The following is an 18,373-nucleotide window of genomic DNA, read 5'->3' on the forward strand; positions in this document are numbered from 1 at the left end:
GACGTTACGGGTCAAGACTCAAAAGTCACCTACTCTTTAATGTTCTATCTTATTTAATAGAAATAGTGACAAAAAATAACTGTTGTCTGTTTTTTTTATATATATATATTTTTGGTGCTTTTTTTCGTGCATGACGTGAAATAACTTATTTTAAATAAGTACAGGAAACATCACTATTGTCGATTGGGAATACGTACATTTCAGATTTATGTTAGACGAAAATGGACTCTGTGTCTTATAAATTGTGGTCATAAAGTTGCATAAGTTTAGTCAGGAGTAATAAACTATAGAACGACAATCCGATGGATGTGTAGGTATGTATATATAATGGGAAAAACATTTTCAATTTGTTTAACATAATAAATCCACATGAACAAAACAAAATTTGTTTAATAAAAATCGCATAAAAATATTGACTTTACAGTGTTCAATTTATAAAAAATAAACGAGTCATTTAAATGATTACATTTGTGAAATGGAACGCATTATGATATAAATGGCAATGTTAAACATCGATCTACCCTCTATTTTTAAGGGGTTTTATTTGACATGGATGTTGTTTTAAATGTCATGACAAAAGCGTTAAGTTGCTCGATTCGAATTTTAAATCAATTACAAATCAGTGTGTGTATGTGTGAATTATGTAATTTTAGACTTTAAACTTAGCAGTAAAAAGTAAGTTCTCGTGAAGATTTATATTTATGCTTGACTTGGTATATGTTGATATTAAAGATTTACCTATCTATGTTTAAAAAACAACCTTTAAATTGCAGATATGTTTTACAATGGTCCTCAAACTCCCGCAAGATAAAATAAAAAACAAATCAATAAAAAAATATGACAACCAGGATATATCACAGCAAGACAAGACAGTGGAAAAAAGGAAATCCAAATTGCGGAAGAAAAAAAGTTGGTCCCAACAATTTTATGAACTTGACTTTTACTCAGAGATTAATAACAATATAATCTTAAAGAAACCCGAAATGGGGAGCTACTATGGTCCTAACTCTGTTATGCCAAATTACAGTCTCCCTTACACATATCAATGGGATGTGATTACGCCTCAGATTAATCAGCTGTATACAGTTCCTTTACCGACGGTACCGCTCGCCTTGATATCTCCTCCATTACCCATAATACCTACCCCTGTTCTGCCGTACACGGATGTCGTATACACACCTACGTACTCAACAGTCGTACCATACGTAGCAGATAACATTTGCACGGCTTTGGATCACATTTACGAACCAATATCCAGTTTTGCGGCCCTAACACCGGTAACGTCAACAGATGAAGATAATGAAACAGTCGAAGAGACGCACGATGCTATTGAATCTTTAGAATACTATCTAAAATTGCCGAAAGATTTATTTCCGAGAGCGAAGATGCTCCCTTTAGATCCGAATGCGATAATTGATGAACTGTGCAAAATTAAAGATATAGATAAGCATTCGCCTTGGATTTTAGATCTCGAGTTCGGCGTTCCAAAGACTCCTATATCCAGACCTTTAGCTGTGTATGATGTGCAGTTTAACAATATTTATTGCAAGAATACTCCAGGCGCTGTTCATCCTTTATTTGAAAGTTGTAGCGAAGAGTTTAGGAAAATATTGCTGTTTTATTATGACTGTATTGTGTCTGTGTGGTACAGAGGATATATTCATCTCACGAATGATGACTCAGTGATAAACTTCCAAAATTGGCTGATAGTGCCGATGCAAGCGCTCGGTATGTGCTGGCCGTAGCATGAAGCATGTTTTAATTAGGTAAGGAATTATTATTGTACATACATTTTATTATAATGAACTTAATGAATTATTGCTTGAATTAAATATAAATGTTTGCATTTTAATACTTTTTGATTTGTTTATTTAATATTTTTATTGGCCTTCTGTGTACCTACTCAAACAGAGAAACAAGTCACAATCATTGAAATGAGCTTTTGTAATTCCAAGTACCTTTTATGTTTTTACAAACGCAAAGTTCATCATCATCATCCCGTCCTAGCCGGTTTCGACCTCGGCGACTGATTTTGTACTGGCTAGTGTGAGCGACGATCATGAGCTCTCAGGTGGCATGACCTGATAATGATGATGATGATGATGATGTTTTTACAAAAAGTTAATACGTCAGAAATTATACATTTTATTTGCTGTAAAGTTACCAGGGAAATGCCGGATGGCCAAATAGAATTTTTCAATCTCTCTTAATGTTAGTGTAATTTCCCTCTACACTTGTTACTGCAATGAATAGAAAATTACAGCGAGTTTACTTTTTCAACTGACCGCTTTTCCATTTCTAGTTGTAAATGTTATTATTATTATAATGTGTAGGAAATCAGTTATGTAGCAATTACTTCTATTCCCGATTTCTTCTTACAGATAGAAACAGCCTTTGAAACGAAGTTTGTATATAGGTACCTAAATGTAAAGAGTTTCATTTCTTGCCACCGCAATTGGTCACCGCCAATGTTGTAAGTGTTTACAGAAGTAATTGCTGCTATTTCGTGTTAAAAAGACTCTTGACTGTATTCATAATTATTTTCAAAGGAATATAAGCAAAATATACAATAATAATAAAGAATCTTAAAAGAAGATCACGTTCTAAGCGTTCGTAAACCTATCCTCAAGCAGGGATCGGAACCGGTTTTTTGGAAAAACTTTGAAATAAACATATATTTCGGTTTATTTTATACTCCAAATATAGGACTCGGTTGTGTTTTTAGATAACGACTTCGTATTATTAGATTGCCCAATTAGAAATGAAATAATTAACAAAGAACGAAAAAATACCGTTTTCGTTCCCATACAAAAAATACCGGATTCCGATCCCTGTCCTCAAGTGTAGCCTAAATAGTAGATTAATCATATAGGGCATAAAACGACCTATGTCAGCCGAAGCAAGCGAGGACCGATATAGGTCAAGGACAACATGAGGAATTTATGCCCGAGTTATATACTTTATTTTTCACTTCTATTGTGAGTTAAATATAAAAAAAATATCCAATAGGTATTTTAGGTTACTTCACCGTACCTATTTTTTCAAAACAAAATAAAATCGTATTGAAGCTGGGGGCGCGCCGGCAAGGTCGGCAGTAGGCCACAGGGGCACTTTTACATGACAATTTTTTACAATTAATAAAAATTGGGATTGAGCGTGGAAAGTGGAACATCAGAAATTCAACTCGGCTGACCTAAGCTGTGCAGCCAGACTAAATTAAGGTCCCTAATGGTCTGACGGAATTTGTGGGTGTTCTACTCTACACCTAATTCATTGACCAAGCAATCCAAACTATATTAACAGGAGCTAGACACCTAAATTGCTATAATTATGTGCATAAAGAGCGTCGCTTGAAATTAATCTCATCAATTTAAACAATATCAAAGTATGGAACTTTTATACAATCGAAGCGAGATAATTTAATTTGTTCACTATCCTTGTTACTAATTGTAAAAATATATTTTCTGGATATCTCTGTCATTAATGGAATTTGCCATGAAAAAGTGTTTGCTAAGTTATTGATCTTCAGAAAGATCGATAAGGAAAACTTTATTTTGAAAAAAGACTAAATCTACTGTATAACAATTTTAGGTTTTCGGACTTTAAAATATCTACATATATACAGTATGTAACAGAACGTTAAGCAATTACTCAAACCCGGTAACGTTTAGGTCATACTGAGCAACTTTTACTATTGGGACAACTCCGAAATCGCTAAAAAAAATTGACTCCCATAGGAAATTCCAACGTCAGACCAGCAAACTGTATGAAACAGCCAAATTTTTCTTCGTGATTTCTGGGTTGGACCCATAGTAAAAGTTGCTCAGTATGACCTAAACATTAAACATTTTTTTGGGTTTAAGTAATTGCTTTTCGTTCAGATACATACTGTAGATAGGGCAAAATTGAGAAATGAAATAGCAACGTGTATTATTTCAATATTTAATCATTAACAAATTTACTGTGCAAATGAACAATATGAAGTCAACAACATCATAAACTATTTAAACAAAATTAATATAGAATCTTAAAAGGACATCACGTCTTAAGCATTCGTAACCTACTCCTCAAGCGTAGCGTAGTAAATTGTGTTTTGGTTAACTATTTTCACATTTAAGATCAAGTGAGGTAATCAAACAAAAAACAAATTTATTCCTGTTTACCCCACTTAACCTAAGTTTACATATAAGAAGGACAACCAACTTTTTACTGCCTTACTTTGCAACCTGGCATCAAGACAATCAGCAAGTAAAATTGAACTCAAGTTACAGCAAATAGTTGATTCACTCAATATTCAACAACATAAGTAACTAAGTTGCGTAAAACTACCTATACAATAATAAGTACACTTATATTACATGCCAAGTATAAAAGTAAATCGTACTAAAGTTTGTGTTCCATATTTAAGTTATATTTACAAAAAGTAAAAACAACGTATAAAATAATACTGCGTTAAAAACAAAACTTAATGTAAATGAAGGCAAGAGTACAATCTTATTTTACGTATTTACATTGGGATAAAATAAATGCTTCTTTTGTTAGAATTTATTCAGCTTATAAATAAATTAATAAACATATTTACACAAAACTTAACAAACTGCGCGTGGTCAACTTTAGGAAAATTAATATTTTAGATGTGGTGAATTATATATAAAGTTCATAATATCTTTATTTGTAACTTGTAAGCTGATTTTCTAAAACATTTCAATTAATCTTCCTAATGAAGGCCAGGAATAAATACTAAAGCCTCGAAAACAAGCAGTAATAAGGGCGTTTATTATAGTCCAAAGCTTATTATTTTACTCTTGAGAGCTAAAGACGATGCTCGTCTTAAGTCCTTTGTACAATATTGTCTATAAAACATTTTTATTGCAATTAACAAACCTACCGAAAACTTTGCAATATTTCGTGAAGAAATCAATTAAATGCCGATCGATATTGTTTACTTTGATAATACAAACAATACTAAATCAAAACAATAACGAACAAATATTGAAACTAAGTTTACTAAAATAAACATAAAACTAATACTCTCCAATTCAAGAATGAAATAACTTTGGTACCTAATACGAAAGTTCTTCATTTTGGACTTGACTAACATTCATTCAAGGTTAAATTAGAATTAATCTTGTTTTAATAAATATGCTTGTAATCTACTAATGTGTTTGTAGACTTTCTAGTGACATATTATACAAACTTAATTTTTAACTTTGGACTTAAGGCAAGCAGTCTCAAACAGTATCGCACAAACGATGACCGTCAGCTCTTTTCAATCTCAAGCTTTGAAAACGCAGAAGCTTCTTTTATTGCAGTCATGTATCTTCAAAGGTCGAGATCGATGTAAAGAAGACTATAAAACGCCTCACAAAATGTTGAATTAAATCAACATTTTTGAAGGTAACTTAGCACTGCACATTCACTATTCGTTTCGTCAATTCATTTTGTATTTTTGCGTCTTTTGAAAACGCTTTTAGCGTATTCCATTGTCATTTTCAATAAGTTGTATTTTTTCCATGTTTTATTTCTTAAAACATATTTTAATCATGAATTGTAGTCGTGTTATTTAATGTCTAATTTTACAATGGTTAAACTCCTTATTCTCATTTTGAAAATTTCTTTCAAAGTATTGTCAAATAACAACAAAATCTCTTCTAAAGAGTTTTAGCTCACTTCTTTCTACCCTGTTTCATTATTCTTCAAAAATATATTCTTAAGGTCTGTTTGTATATCCGAGATACTTAATTAGGCCAGCTGAAATCAAATACACGAAATACCTATTATTGTTTAAGAAATAAAACAAAACTCTCAGGCAACACAATGCATCTGGGGCATAGAAACAAACTTTACCTATCGTATGCCGCAGAATTTGCTATTTAATCAGTGACCTTGAATTTCAAATGAAAGTCCAAACGGCATACGTAAGATTAGAAATTTTCAACAATTTTATTCCAACACCTATTATTAGGTAAACTCTTTTTGAAAGTCCGCTTCGCTTCAAACACCGCACCTGGCGAAGTTTTAATTGGTTCTCAAACTAACGCGGTTATCACACCGATACCTTGCGAGACGGCTAGCATTATGCACGTGTATAGCGACATCTTGTTCGCACACGGGCCTAGGAGTTCACGGTCTGCAGAATCCAGGGCACGAACTTAGAGATCCTGGTGCAGACGCCGGGGAGGTTCGCCTCGCCGCACCCGATGCCCCAACTTATTATGCCGGCTAGGAAGTAACGCTGGTCCTTGCCTTTCACCTGGAATAGAAGCATTAATTTCAGTTTTTTTATGACTTTATTGTTGATAATTTCTTGACAATCTAAATTATGGATCTTAGAAAATCAAAAATGGCCACTTTTTAAAATCACGATATGATGCGTCCGTTATATATACGCCAATTGCAAAAATAAACAGCAGTTCTAGTATTGTACTTGCTATTAGGACAAGGCACTGGACAGCACGGACTGACAGGTATCTAACGGGATAACACTTTGGTATGAAACATGTAAAATAAATTCCCTTCAATTCGAAGCCACATAGAAGCCAAATATTGATACAGCGCACACGTCTGCCCACGATAAGCCTATAATATAATATATATCATACGCAACAAGATTGCACATTAAAGGCTTGCATACAAGACAGGAACAGGGACGGGCACGCAATATAGTCAAATGAAGGACCCGGCAACATGTCGCTTGTGTGACTAATTAGTACTAGAGCTGTATGTATGGCAGAGGCATTAGTGATAGCATACATATTCGTACCGCAATTACATGTGTAGTGTGCGGGTTTTATTAATTTTGAAGGATGTTTGCCTAAACTCCTTAACCTAGTCGGTTCTAATCCTAAGAATTTGGAAGCATTGCTTTCAAATCCAGATATGGTCATTTGTTTGTATAATTATTACAGAGTTTTAATCCTAAGCTGTTGCTGTGATTAAAATGTACACGACCGGTTTGGCCTAGTGGGTAGTGACCCTGCCTACGAAGCTGATGGTCCCGGGTTCAAATCCTGGTAAGGGCATTTATTCGTGTGATGAGCATTGATATTTGTTCCTGAGTCATGGGTGTTTTCTATGTATTTAAGTATTTATACATATTTATATATTATATATATCGTTGTCTAAGTACCCTCAATACAAGCCTTATTGAGCTTACTGTGGGACTTAGTCAATTTGTGTAATAATGTAATATTTATTTATTATTTTATTTATTTATTTAATTTTTATTTATATATTTAATATATTGTCGTCAAAAAGAAACAATACAAACTGTACTAAACGTCCGTATAGTAGTATTCCAGAATGAGCATACGAGAAATTGATGTCAGCCAAAATACAATCGAGCTTAGATTTAAACAAGTTGCTAGACGTATAAACTGATGTACACAAGCTGTACTCTTTGATAATATCAGCTTGTGAAATATGAAAACCCTCTAGGTATATACCAAAAATGCCCTTCAGCGTATTTTTGAAATGGTTGAGTGCACCGATATTTTTAAAATCGATTGTAAATGCCCAGCCCAGCGTTCGCACATTCATTTGCGCATCCATCATGTCTACATGTTCGGAGCACTCAGTGCGTTTTTGATGACTTTTTCGATTCGTTTGGCAAAAATATTTCACATGTTATTTCCAACTTGAAAAATTTCATTGCTGGTCGACACATGAGCTGATCAGAAATTAATTTGAATTTACAAGTCCCCATATTTCTTAAGGCTGGTAACGTTTCACGTTCCCTTTGAGGACACATATTCAGTGTCTATGGGGCTGTAATTTCGTCGCTTGTCTTAGTCCTTCCTTCCAAGAGGCAATTTGCAAGGGAATACATTTGCATACACATTCTACTAGTTAACTACCTGTCCGTAGCTAAAACGGCTGGTTTTGCTATTGGCCCTTGCATCTATTGCAGACTATGTGGTGTACTTTTTAAGAGACTAGGTTAGGTGCATATCTACGAAACTTATTGTATTGTAATTTGGTGATTTTCCGCAACTCGACGACTAGTCTTGCCAGTCCAACTCCTCGAGGAATCCTATCAAACCTTTGATGTTGAGTAGAACCTCGGGGAGATCTCTCGGGAATCCGAGATGTTTACAAGACTTATGAGAGCGCTACTTTCGCAGGCCTTTCAAAAGAAATTTGAGAATCGTCTTGACGTCATCTTTATTTTTTTTACACCAAGGCTCTCCAATATATTAATTATCGAAATAACTTGTATCCAGGAACAGGTATGAATAAATATTATAGGACAAGATATCCGAAATGAATCTAAGAAAGTTGGTAACCTGTTGAGATCTTCCTGAATCCCCCTGGCAGAAATTGTGTCTCCTGAGCTCGTCGCCGGCACAGAATAACATGTTCAGAAATGAAACGGTATGTGTAAAAAAATATGGTAACCTGAAGTGGGCCTCCTGAATCTCCCTGGCAGGAGTCGTGTCCCCCACGCTCGTGGCCGGCGCAGAGGAAGATGTCAGGAATGAACTCGTGTCTACCAGCTCGCAGGAACATGGACTTGCAGCGGTCGTTCGACACTATTGGAACTTGGACCTGAAATGATTGAGGAGTAATATTAATAAAATCATTATTACCAGTCTATAAGCGTCCCATAGCTGTGCCCAGGCCTCTTCTTTCAACAGGGTTTGGACTTGGACTATAGTCCCCATCATAACCTGATTGAGGACAACTTAAGTATTCAGGGTTCCTCGTGATGTTTTCCTAATTTACGTACCTCTGTGTTAAATACCTACTTGCAAAGTACTTATTCCAAAGCATATAACACTACTACTACTACTACTAATTGGACCATTTGTTCTCTTTATAGAATAATAATAAATAAATAAATAAATATGTAAAACTAAATATAAACGACACACTTTAAGTCTGTTACAAAAATTATCCTAAAATATAAGTCTTATTAATGAAAAAGTTTTCCTCACTAGAGTGGGCGGGAAGGGTCAAAGGAAGGTATTTATAAATCAAGGGAAGCTTTTGTCGGATATACTTATGAAAGACCTATTATTGGATCATCTTTGTTCGTAAGGTAAAGCAAGTAATAAGAAAACTTATGTCTGTCATGAATGAATGAATAGATTTGTGATTTGTACAGTTTATTTATATTGCAATAGGTAATTATAGAGTACTCGTACTGTTATGTTGGATTTCAGTACACTACCAGTCAGTTTTGATAAACAGAAGTTGTACAAATCATACATTATCAAATGTTGATCATTCGGTGATGACCGCGACCCTCAATAAGGCGAGTCAGAAAGACAAAAAGAAACACCTTATAAAAAAGTCAGCTAACCTCTTGCAAAATAGATGGCAGCACTCCACCCTCCGATAATCTTCCCCATCCTGTCACCGTTGCATTTTCCCCGACCAGCAAATCATCGGTCGCCGGCAAACAAATCGGCGAAATATGCGGCGCGAAGACCAACGTTGACTCCAGTTTGACCAGAGCCAGGTCATATTCGTAGGTGAAGAAGTTGTATTTCGGATGGACAGCTTTCCGGGCCACGCCTTGCTCCACAAAAGGGTATTGCTCTGATACTGAGGAGAAGTCATATTCGCCGACTCGTATTCGGATTTGAGAGGTTAGAAGGCTGTGGAAAGTTAAAAAGTAAACTTCAGTTGCAGGGTCGTATAAAATAGTTACTTTTCATAAAATTTATACTATTAAACAAAAGTTAAAGAGGTAATTTTTGACCAAGCGCGCGTAGATGTAGAAACTTGACTTCTATAGTTGGTGATTTCGATCAGAATCACCTTATTTAACCCGAACAACTTAGTTTCTACACACATAATGACAAAAACCGGATAAAATAAAATTGATATCATCCAAACTGATAGAAAATAATATATAAAAAATGTAATCGAAGTGCTTATTACGTGGGTCGAATTCCAAAGCTTCTTTAAGAAGACAGAAAATCGTACGGAAACCACGACATTTAAGCGGATTAAGGATGACTCACACTGGAACGATCATGGTTCGGGCCGAAGCACTCAACACTTCGTTTTCGAAATCATTACATGGTGACCTATCATCCGTTATAGAAAACGGTATGGCAGATGCCTTGACCTGGACCCGTATCGTTCTAACGTTTAGATTACCCATTTAGATATTTCAACATTAGATAATAAAACTTACTCATCAACGCAATGGCCAGCGGTAGCAATCCAGCCCTCATTGATGATAGCTCCACCACACCTGTGCGTCGATGAGAAGCTAAAGAAGGACGTCCTCCGCACCGAGACCTGCCACGGCCACCGCCCGAAGCTAGAGTCCTTGCCGCCCATTATCCTCATCTCTGGGCGCGGCCACATTGCTGTGACGCCGCATTCTGTAAACAACAAGAGAACGTGGATATAGATTTATGCAGAAATAGACAACGAATGATCTGATAATTCTTTAAGAATAGAAGAAGTCATTTGAGGCCTAACCAACCTTTTATACTTGACAAAAAATTAAGGTAAATGAGATCAAATTCGTCTGCAGTGAATTCCGTGTACGAGCGTATTTTTCTTATTTTTCTCAACCGTAGCAGATCACGCCTACTCTTGACTGCTCAAACTAAAACTAATCGCTGATTTGTCCATGAAGATAAAAAAAGTGTATTATTGTTATTGTTAAAAAAAAACGCTCATGTACGAAATTTTACGCAGACGTATTTGTCTTATAAAGTGATACTTTTACATCTACAGTAAAAGTTAACGAGTCTAACGAAAGTTACCATTTGACTACGGTGCGTTTTAAGTTATAATTTGAGTTATAATTACTATTAGATAAAATAATACCTGTTGAACTGATTTATGTATTTTTCAGTAAGTAAAATATAAAAGGTAGGTACTTAAATTATTGTTAATCTCAATTTAACTACCTATCTACCATCTATTTACTGTACAGGGTTAATACTTTGTAGCAGTCAAAGTGGCCAAATAGTTCGGTACACGTTACTAAGGTAAATATATGATGTACCGAACTATTTGGCTACTTTGGTTGCTACAAAGTATTTGACGCTGACTGTACTATCCACAAACCAAACTGACGGTCAAGATCATATTACCATCTCTTTTACTCTTGCTTCGACTATGCAAGTAAGAATGAGCAGTTTTACGACCCCGGTCGTCAGTTTGGTTTGCGGATAGTACTGCTTATTTTTGACAATGTGCCTGTCTCCGTTTAGGATAATAAGGATGTGTCCATCTCCGGATCAACGCTGAATTCACGTACATATTTTTTCCATAGAACCAACAAATCTTATATCACAGTCAGGCGTATAACAAAACATAATCTAAAACAAAACAATTGAAGCTCGTAGCTTTTTAAAATATTCGGAAAAGTAGGTAATAACAATTTCCATCAAATTTGAACAATTTTCAGCATTATGTTTCTCTTAAAATAGAAATTCTATCCTTGCTAATTAGCTTCAAGTAGGTATTAACAAGACTTGATAATAATAATACCACTTCAGAACAAAGTTGCACTAATGATGTTAATAGGTACTCCAATCTATCTTAACTTATGTCATGAAGTTAGAAGCTATATATCATAAATTACAACAGTCTAGGCCAATCCTAATTTACCTCACCGTAAGGTTACCCACCTGGACCATTCTACCAGATTATCGATATCGAAATTTGTTTATTCCAAGCCATGGGATATTATAAGACTAAAAATTGCCTTCCCAATGTTTAAGGGCCCACTGATTACCACTTCGCCGGACGATATCGGCCTGTTATTTTTTTTTTTTTTTTTTTTAGTATTTAGGTCTGTTGTTAGTACCAACGGCCCCCGCTAGGGATACGGGCGACCGTTGGACTTTTGCAAGAGGTTCCCGCTGTTGATACGGGCAACCTTGGTTATGCTATTTATATAATTTTTCCTTTTGATGATTGCTTCTATTTTATAAATTAATTCTTTCGTTAAATTAAACTATGTGTTATTAAATTTCTTTAACGTGTTAATAATATGTGTTATATACCTATTAAATGACTCAAGAACGGTTTCTTTTTCTATTATTTGATCGAGGTTATATGGATCGATATTGTGTATGCTACATTGGATTTCATGATCTAGTCTATGTGTTGCGTATCGAGGACAGTTCTCTATAAGGTGCTTCATAGTCTGTGGGGTGGAGTTATCACATGGACAAACATTATCGTCTGTAATTTTGTGCCTATTGAGGTAAACCTTATTGTATCCATGTCCTGTTAGAATTTGCGTTAAGTGAAATGTGATTGATGTGTGTTTTCGTAAATTACTAATGTGTTGCAGTGTGGGTAGCCATGTCTTTAAATGTGATCCTGTGGTGCTGTTTTGGTAAATTTGCTCGTGTTTTATGATTGTGTCTTTACGAAGATTTTTAAGGTGGTAGGATAGTGGGAATTTGTCGAAATCTGGTTGCTTATGTTGTGTCGCTGCGATTTTAGCTATTGCGTCGGCTGCCTCATTGCCAAGTAATCCGTTATGTGCTTTGATCCACGAGAACTGAATATGGTATCCGCGGTCAGTTATTTGTGTTATTAATTTTTGTGCATTACTAATTGTTGAGTTGGTGCTACTCCTACACATTAATTCGTTCAGTGCTGATTTGGAGTCAGAGAAGACTGTAGATTGTTCCAGGCCAAGTGAAAGGCTTAGTTGGCAAGCTTGCTCTATTGCCAAACATTCGGCCTGGAACACTGTACAGCTGCTGTGCAGTTTGTATTTCTTTGAAGTCTCTCGGCCATCAGGATGATATATGACAACGGCCGCCCCTACCGCTCCGTCATGCCTACTACCGTCGGTAAATATTCTGTTCATTCCTGCAGTGTAGAAAGGGTCCAGATCTTCCTGTGTGAATACTTCAGTGATTTTAATTTCTGTTCTTTTAGCAGGGTGCATTAGTTCTTCAACTGGTATTCTTTTATCGTACAGAATATCCTTCGGCAAGTACTTGGATATTCTAGTTCTCTTAGTGTTTTCTCTTGACGCTATTTCTTTTATTTTTAGTGGTAGGGGTGTGAGGCCAGCAAGAGCAATTGATCCTATTGTGGGGAGAGTCCTGAATCCATGAACGATTTTGATCGCGAATCCGCGCTGTAGACTCATTAGCGCGTCCTGTACCTTTTTTAGGTTTGTCGCCGTGTGCCAAATCTCTGCCGCATAGGTCACAATAGGTTCAATTACTTGTTGGTATATGGTTTTTACATTCTCAGAATGAACTCCCCATGTGGGTTTTATAAAAATACATAATCTTTTGTAGATGTTGTGTGCTTTTTTAATAGCATATTCAGTGTGTCTGACAAATGTGAGGTTTTGATCAACCATTATTCCGAGTAGTTTAAAATATTCACTGAAGATGATCGGCGTATTGTTCATGATTATTCTAGCGGCTTTAGCTTTGGGTGTTGGGGTAATCATTTTGGTTTTATGGGCTCCAAATTTCAGTTTGTTATTTGCTCCCCATTGATATACATCTTCTAGTACGCGGTTAGCGTTATGTTCCAGCTGATCGACATTATTGCCTGAGCAGACTAACAAAATATCGTCTGCATATGCCTGCAGATGACTACCCTCCGGCAGAGGTGCGTCCAATAATGTGTCCACGATCGTGTTCCAAAATATGGGTCCTAGAACAGAACCCTGGACACATCCTCGTGACTGTTCTTTTGTGTAAGTAGCATCTGCATAGTTAAGGATGACCTTCCTATCATTGAGATAGCTAATAATTGTATTATATATATTGTTGGGGCAGTGCACTGCTTTCAGACGGCTTAACAGGGCAGGCCACCATGCATGGTCAAAAGCCCCCTCAATGTCCAGGGAGATAGCTACAACGAGTTTGCGTTCAGTTTTGTATTGTTGGATTAAGCTAACTGCTCTGTTGAGTGCGTCGGTTGTGGAATTTTGTTCCTTAAAACCAAATTGTTGTCGACTGCAGGCGTTACGTGTGCGCATAAAATATGTGAGTCTTTTGGCTATGAGTTTTTCGAATACCTTGCCTAGTACATTGATGAGCCCTATAGGTCTATATGCTGAAATGTCCTTGTAATTATCTTTTCCAGGCTTTGGGATGGTTTTAATATAGGCCACTTTCCAGTTAGTCGGGAAATAGTTGAGCTGAAAGCATCTGTTATAGAGTCTAGTCATATGCTCCGGGTAAGTATTGATAACGTGTTTACATATGTCAGCCGTTAGGCCGTCCATGCCTGGGGCCCTTTTCGGACTCATGCTATTGATCGCCTCTATTATTTCAGCTGTGGTGAAAGGTAAGTCATCATTTATGTTATTTATGTTATTATTATTTTGAATATTGTTATTAATCACTTCATTTCTTATTTGCAGGTGCTGAGCAGAGTCTTCTTCAACGGGATCATCGGGGAAAAACTTGTTAGCAAGTTTTACGGCAGTGTCTTGGATGGATTTGGTGTAAGTATTGTTATTATCTATTTTTAGGGTTGAAGGTGGTTGTGGTTGAGGGGTACTTTTGAGAAGACGGTTCGTCACCGACCATACATCATCTTTACCTTGACTTTTGCAAAAGTCTCGGAAATGTTCTGTGGAAGTGTTACGTATCTTTTGTCCGTATTCAGTTCTAGCATCGGTCAGTTCACGGATGATATTAGTAAGATCTTTTTTACCACGTTTGAGGTCTTGAAGGCGATGATGCAGATGGATAACTTTCTTTTTTAAATTGGTGAGTTCCTCGGTCCACCATGGAATCTTTATATGAGATGTTTTCCGACCAAGTGTTTTATCACAAGTTTTTATCACCGTTTTTGTAAAGTTAGTAATGTAGGTATCTATTTGATCATTTTCAAGAGAGTCAATGTCAGTATTGTCCAGTCCGTTGCGTTCTATGTTTTCTTTTAATTTGTTAGTGAAATTCTCCCAATTAGCTCTCTCTGTGTTGTACTTATAAGTTGAAGTGGATGTTTTCTTCTTAGTTTTTTCATAATTTAGGTTAATCTGAAATTCAATTCCATGGTGATCCGAGGAAGTCACCATCCCATGGTTGACTTTCCAATCTATAATTTTGTTTGCAATACCTAATGATGCTAAAGTTAAGTCCACAATCGAAGTTCTTATCTGGCCATGAGTAACAGTTTCGAAAGTGGGTACATTTCCTATGTTGCAGACTACTAGATCGTTGGCCATTGCGAGATCGTGAATTGCTCGACCCCTGTCATTATTTTTCGCAGATCCCCACGAGGTGTGCCAACCATTCATGTCACCGCAGATAATATGTTCCACGTTTGGTTGTGACCTTAATACGTGCTCTAGGTGAGATAATGTCTGAATTTGATCATCGCCAGGTTCCACATATATTGATGACATTAATAGTTTTTTATTACCCAGCGAGAGTTGGACGGTACAGAAATTTGTAGTAGTGTGCTGTGTGATTCCAATGTAGTTCCCCATCTTTTTGCGAATTGCAATGCAGGCCTTCGTTCTGTTGTTGGCGTCAGCGTGTTGATAAATGTCATATCCATCTATGCCGCTCATGGTGGTCTTATTTCCCACATAAGGTTCTGTAATGAAAATAACGTCATACTCATTCTGCTTTGCGCACTGCTTGAGTTCTTGCATGGCGTTATTGCCCTTCCCAAGATTGCATTGAACAGCCACTACATTATTAATCCTGTTGTTATCCCTTGGGACGCCCTTAGCAGTAACGTATAGCCGCTCGGGCTATACGATCCCACTTTATCCATTCTGGGCAGGATGGGCTGAAGGCATTATGCTTGTGATCTTTTGCTGCGTCACTGTTTAAGCAGTTTACGCAGGTCGGTCCGATTTCGCGCTTGTTGCAGCTTCGCGTGTCATGTCTCTCAGCACAGTAAGCACACCTCGCGTCGGACTTACACTCCGCCGCCCGGTGGCCAAATCCGAAGCATTTGAAGCATTGGAGAATGGGAGACTGATCCACCGCCATCACCGATTGGTATCCGATCCTGATTTTTTGTCCATTTGTAGCGGCCCAGACTTCTGGGCTGACTTCTACTATTATATTCTTGATGGAGTCATTTCGGCCTTTGATTGCCCGGACAAACTTTATGTTCCTATTCTCCTCTGCAATGCCTTCTAGGAGTCTTGCGTTTTGATTCACCATTGCATCTTCAATTTTTGCATTGGCAAATTCTGGAATAACACCAATGATTCGTAGCGCTGGGTTACGCAGTTTGGGAGTACCGACAGTGATGTTCTTTGTGTTGTCTTTTATAGCTGTACTCAGCTTCTGTCTGTCTTCATTGGAGTCGCAACTTATGACGACTTTTTTGTTTCTAGTTTCACGTACACTTTTTATTCCTACACCTATTTTGACCACATCAACCTTCTCCTTGACTTCTTTTAGGACGTCTTTGCCGTCCTGTCGGGGGTCAATAGATTCGAGGATGACGACAAAATTGGTTGACGGTGGTGGAGGCGCTTTTGTGCGATTAATTTTAGGTTTGTATGGTCTACCTACAGCCGGCGCTGTCAGATCATCATCATAAATCGTGCCAGAGACTGCGGTTGCGGCAGCTATCGCTGCACCGCTTTGCCTTTTCCTATTGCTTTTCCTGCCAACGACCATGGAAAATGTTTCTCCTTCTCTGCTGGCTTCTTCATTTCTTTCTTCTTCACAGCCTATTGCCGCCATGACCGCTTTATTAAATTCCTTTTGCTCGGCTCGCATCTTGGTCATTTCTGCTTGAACGCTAGTTATAATTTCCTCTTTTAGTTTTGTAGAGTCCAGTGTTGGTGCGCTGTTGTCAGTTTGTCCTATGCCAAGGACCGCCAGTTCGCCGGTAAACCTCATAGTGGCGTCACGAATGGCCTCTACAGCTTGCATTATACATTTTTTATTCTCTTTGGTCACGCTTTTATTTTGTTGCAGTTGTGAGACTATGTTTTCTAAGTTACGGACAACTTCCGAGCAATGTCTACCCGCTCGGGTCTTTGTGCCAGGACTACTGATTATCGAATCCCTACTCAGCCACAGCCGGTCCATTTGTGTAGAACCCGAGTTAGGAGTTCCGGTGACAGCCGGCATCTCCATCGTCGGTACAGATGTCGCTGCCTCCTCTGGGGTCACCGATTTTGCTGCTGCTGAGAGTGGCGTCGATGTGCCAGCTGCATGTCCTTGTTCGTGGTTGTCGGTTCGTGTTAGTTCAGGAATTTTGTTGTGACCATTTTGTGCCAACGATTCGACATTCAGCTCAATAAGTTGGGCTGGGTGTTGTGCTGTGTCTATCGGCGCCTCTGTTAGGGCTGCAGGCTCAGAAGGGGCAGGTCGCAGCTTTTTGGGCGATTGGGGGGGTGTACGGAATAAAGTTCCCATGTTTCTGGTATATCGTGATTAAAATTTTTATAAAATGTGAAATTTGGGGGTGAAGAAGAAGTTTGCAAGAAATTTATATTAAACAGAAAATAGAGAAAAACTGAAGATCTATCAAATGAAGCTTGAATTGGGAAAATCTACTGGGTAGAATGGAAGAAAATTGAATTTTAAGGTGATTTTCTTACAGGTACTGAAAAAATTAAGAGTAAATTGAATTTTTGGAAAGGAAGTTGTATGAAAGCTAATTCTATTTAAACTGCGATAATTTAGGGAACACTGAATCTAATATTTAACAGAAAGAAAATTATTAAAAAGTTGAAAAACGGCTAAGATATGAATTTTTGAAGTTATGAAATTTTATGAAAAGTACTAAAAATTGAATATCTCCGTAACCAGAGGGGTTACGGAGGGGGGGGTGGTACCAAAAGATAGGTCTCAGTGAGCTTTAAATTTGTGCCAAAAATCGCTGAATTCGGGTAATATCGAGTCACTTTTTTCAAGCTTGGTTAGGTTAGGTTAGGTTTTTTTTTTTTTTTTTTTATTAGGTTTGTTGTGTCAGTTGTAGACACAGGGCCCTCGCTAGGGATACGGGCGACCCTGTGCCCGTGGTGACGTTTGTGAATGGCTGGTGTGATTTATGCGATGCCGGGTCCGGCATCACCATCAGTCAGGAAGCAATGGTGATGCTCGAGTTGAAGACCCGGCGTTGTTGTTATGAGTTTAGGTGGACCCATGGTCCCCGCATTGAGTACGGGCGGCCATGGGTCCAGGTTGATATTTGTGTGGTTTTTAAATTGTTGCGGTTTAATTAGATTTGTTTTTGGTTTTTAGTTTAATATTGGGTAGAGAAATAGTTGATTTAAGTCGGTGAATTTGGTTGGATTAGAGTTGATAGGGGTTTGATTTGTGGTTTGGTTGGATTATATGAATAGGGACCGCAGTAGGTGTTAAAAATTCTCGACGGACGCTGCTGCCCATCCGTCGGTGTTCCCTTAGTCGGCTTTTACGACACCCACGGGACGAGATGGGGTGGTGCTATTCTAACGCCGGCACCACACGGCGAGGTT

At 37.5% G+C, this 18,373-nt stretch overlaps 2 protein-coding genes across 3 annotated transcripts in view; one reads left to right on the forward strand and one right to left on the reverse strand.

Annotated features, from left to right (window-relative positions):
- Nucleotides 1-538: 538 nt before the first annotated feature.
- LOC133522663 (uncharacterized) lies at nucleotides 539-1,852 on the forward strand. The gene is made up of 2 exons (XM_061858052.1): nucleotides 539-675; nucleotides 774-1,852. The coding sequence occupies exon 2, from the start codon at nucleotides 786-788 to the stop codon at nucleotides 1,743-1,745; it is 960 nt and encodes a 319-aa protein (XP_061714036.1). The 5' UTR covers nucleotides 539-675; nucleotides 774-785; the 3' UTR covers nucleotides 1,746-1,852.
- Nucleotides 1,853-3,926: 2,074 nt separating this feature from the next.
- The window catches only part of LOC133522664 (serine proteinase stubble-like), a 236,706-nt gene continuing 222,259 nt past the window's right edge, over nucleotides 3,927-18,373 (reverse strand). For both annotated transcript variants that reach the window (XM_061858054.1, XM_061858053.1), the window contains exons 7-10: nucleotides 10,148-10,340; nucleotides 9,305-9,602; nucleotides 8,398-8,547; nucleotides 3,927-6,253 (exon numbers count right to left, since the gene is read on the reverse strand). In XM_061858054.1, the coding sequence (XP_061714038.1) occupies nucleotides 6,116-6,253; nucleotides 8,398-8,547; nucleotides 9,305-9,602; nucleotides 10,148-10,340 (779 nt within the window). In that variant the 3' untranslated portion in view covers nucleotides 3,927-6,115. The remainder of the gene's footprint in view (nucleotides 6,254-8,397; nucleotides 8,548-9,304; nucleotides 9,603-10,147; nucleotides 10,341-18,373) is intronic.

The sequence above is a fragment of the Cydia pomonella genome, chromosome 11, assembly GCF_033807575.1.
Source record: "Cydia pomonella isolate Wapato2018A chromosome 11, ilCydPomo1, whole genome shotgun sequence".
Lineage (NCBI taxonomy): Eukaryota > Metazoa > Arthropoda > Insecta > Lepidoptera > Tortricidae > Cydia > Cydia pomonella.

What these genes read in the sequence shown, in the direction of transcription:
- LOC133522663 (XM_061858052.1), top strand. Translation starts at nt 786, where the DNA reads ATGGTCCTCAAACTCCCGCAAGATAAAATAAAAAACAAATCAATAAAA.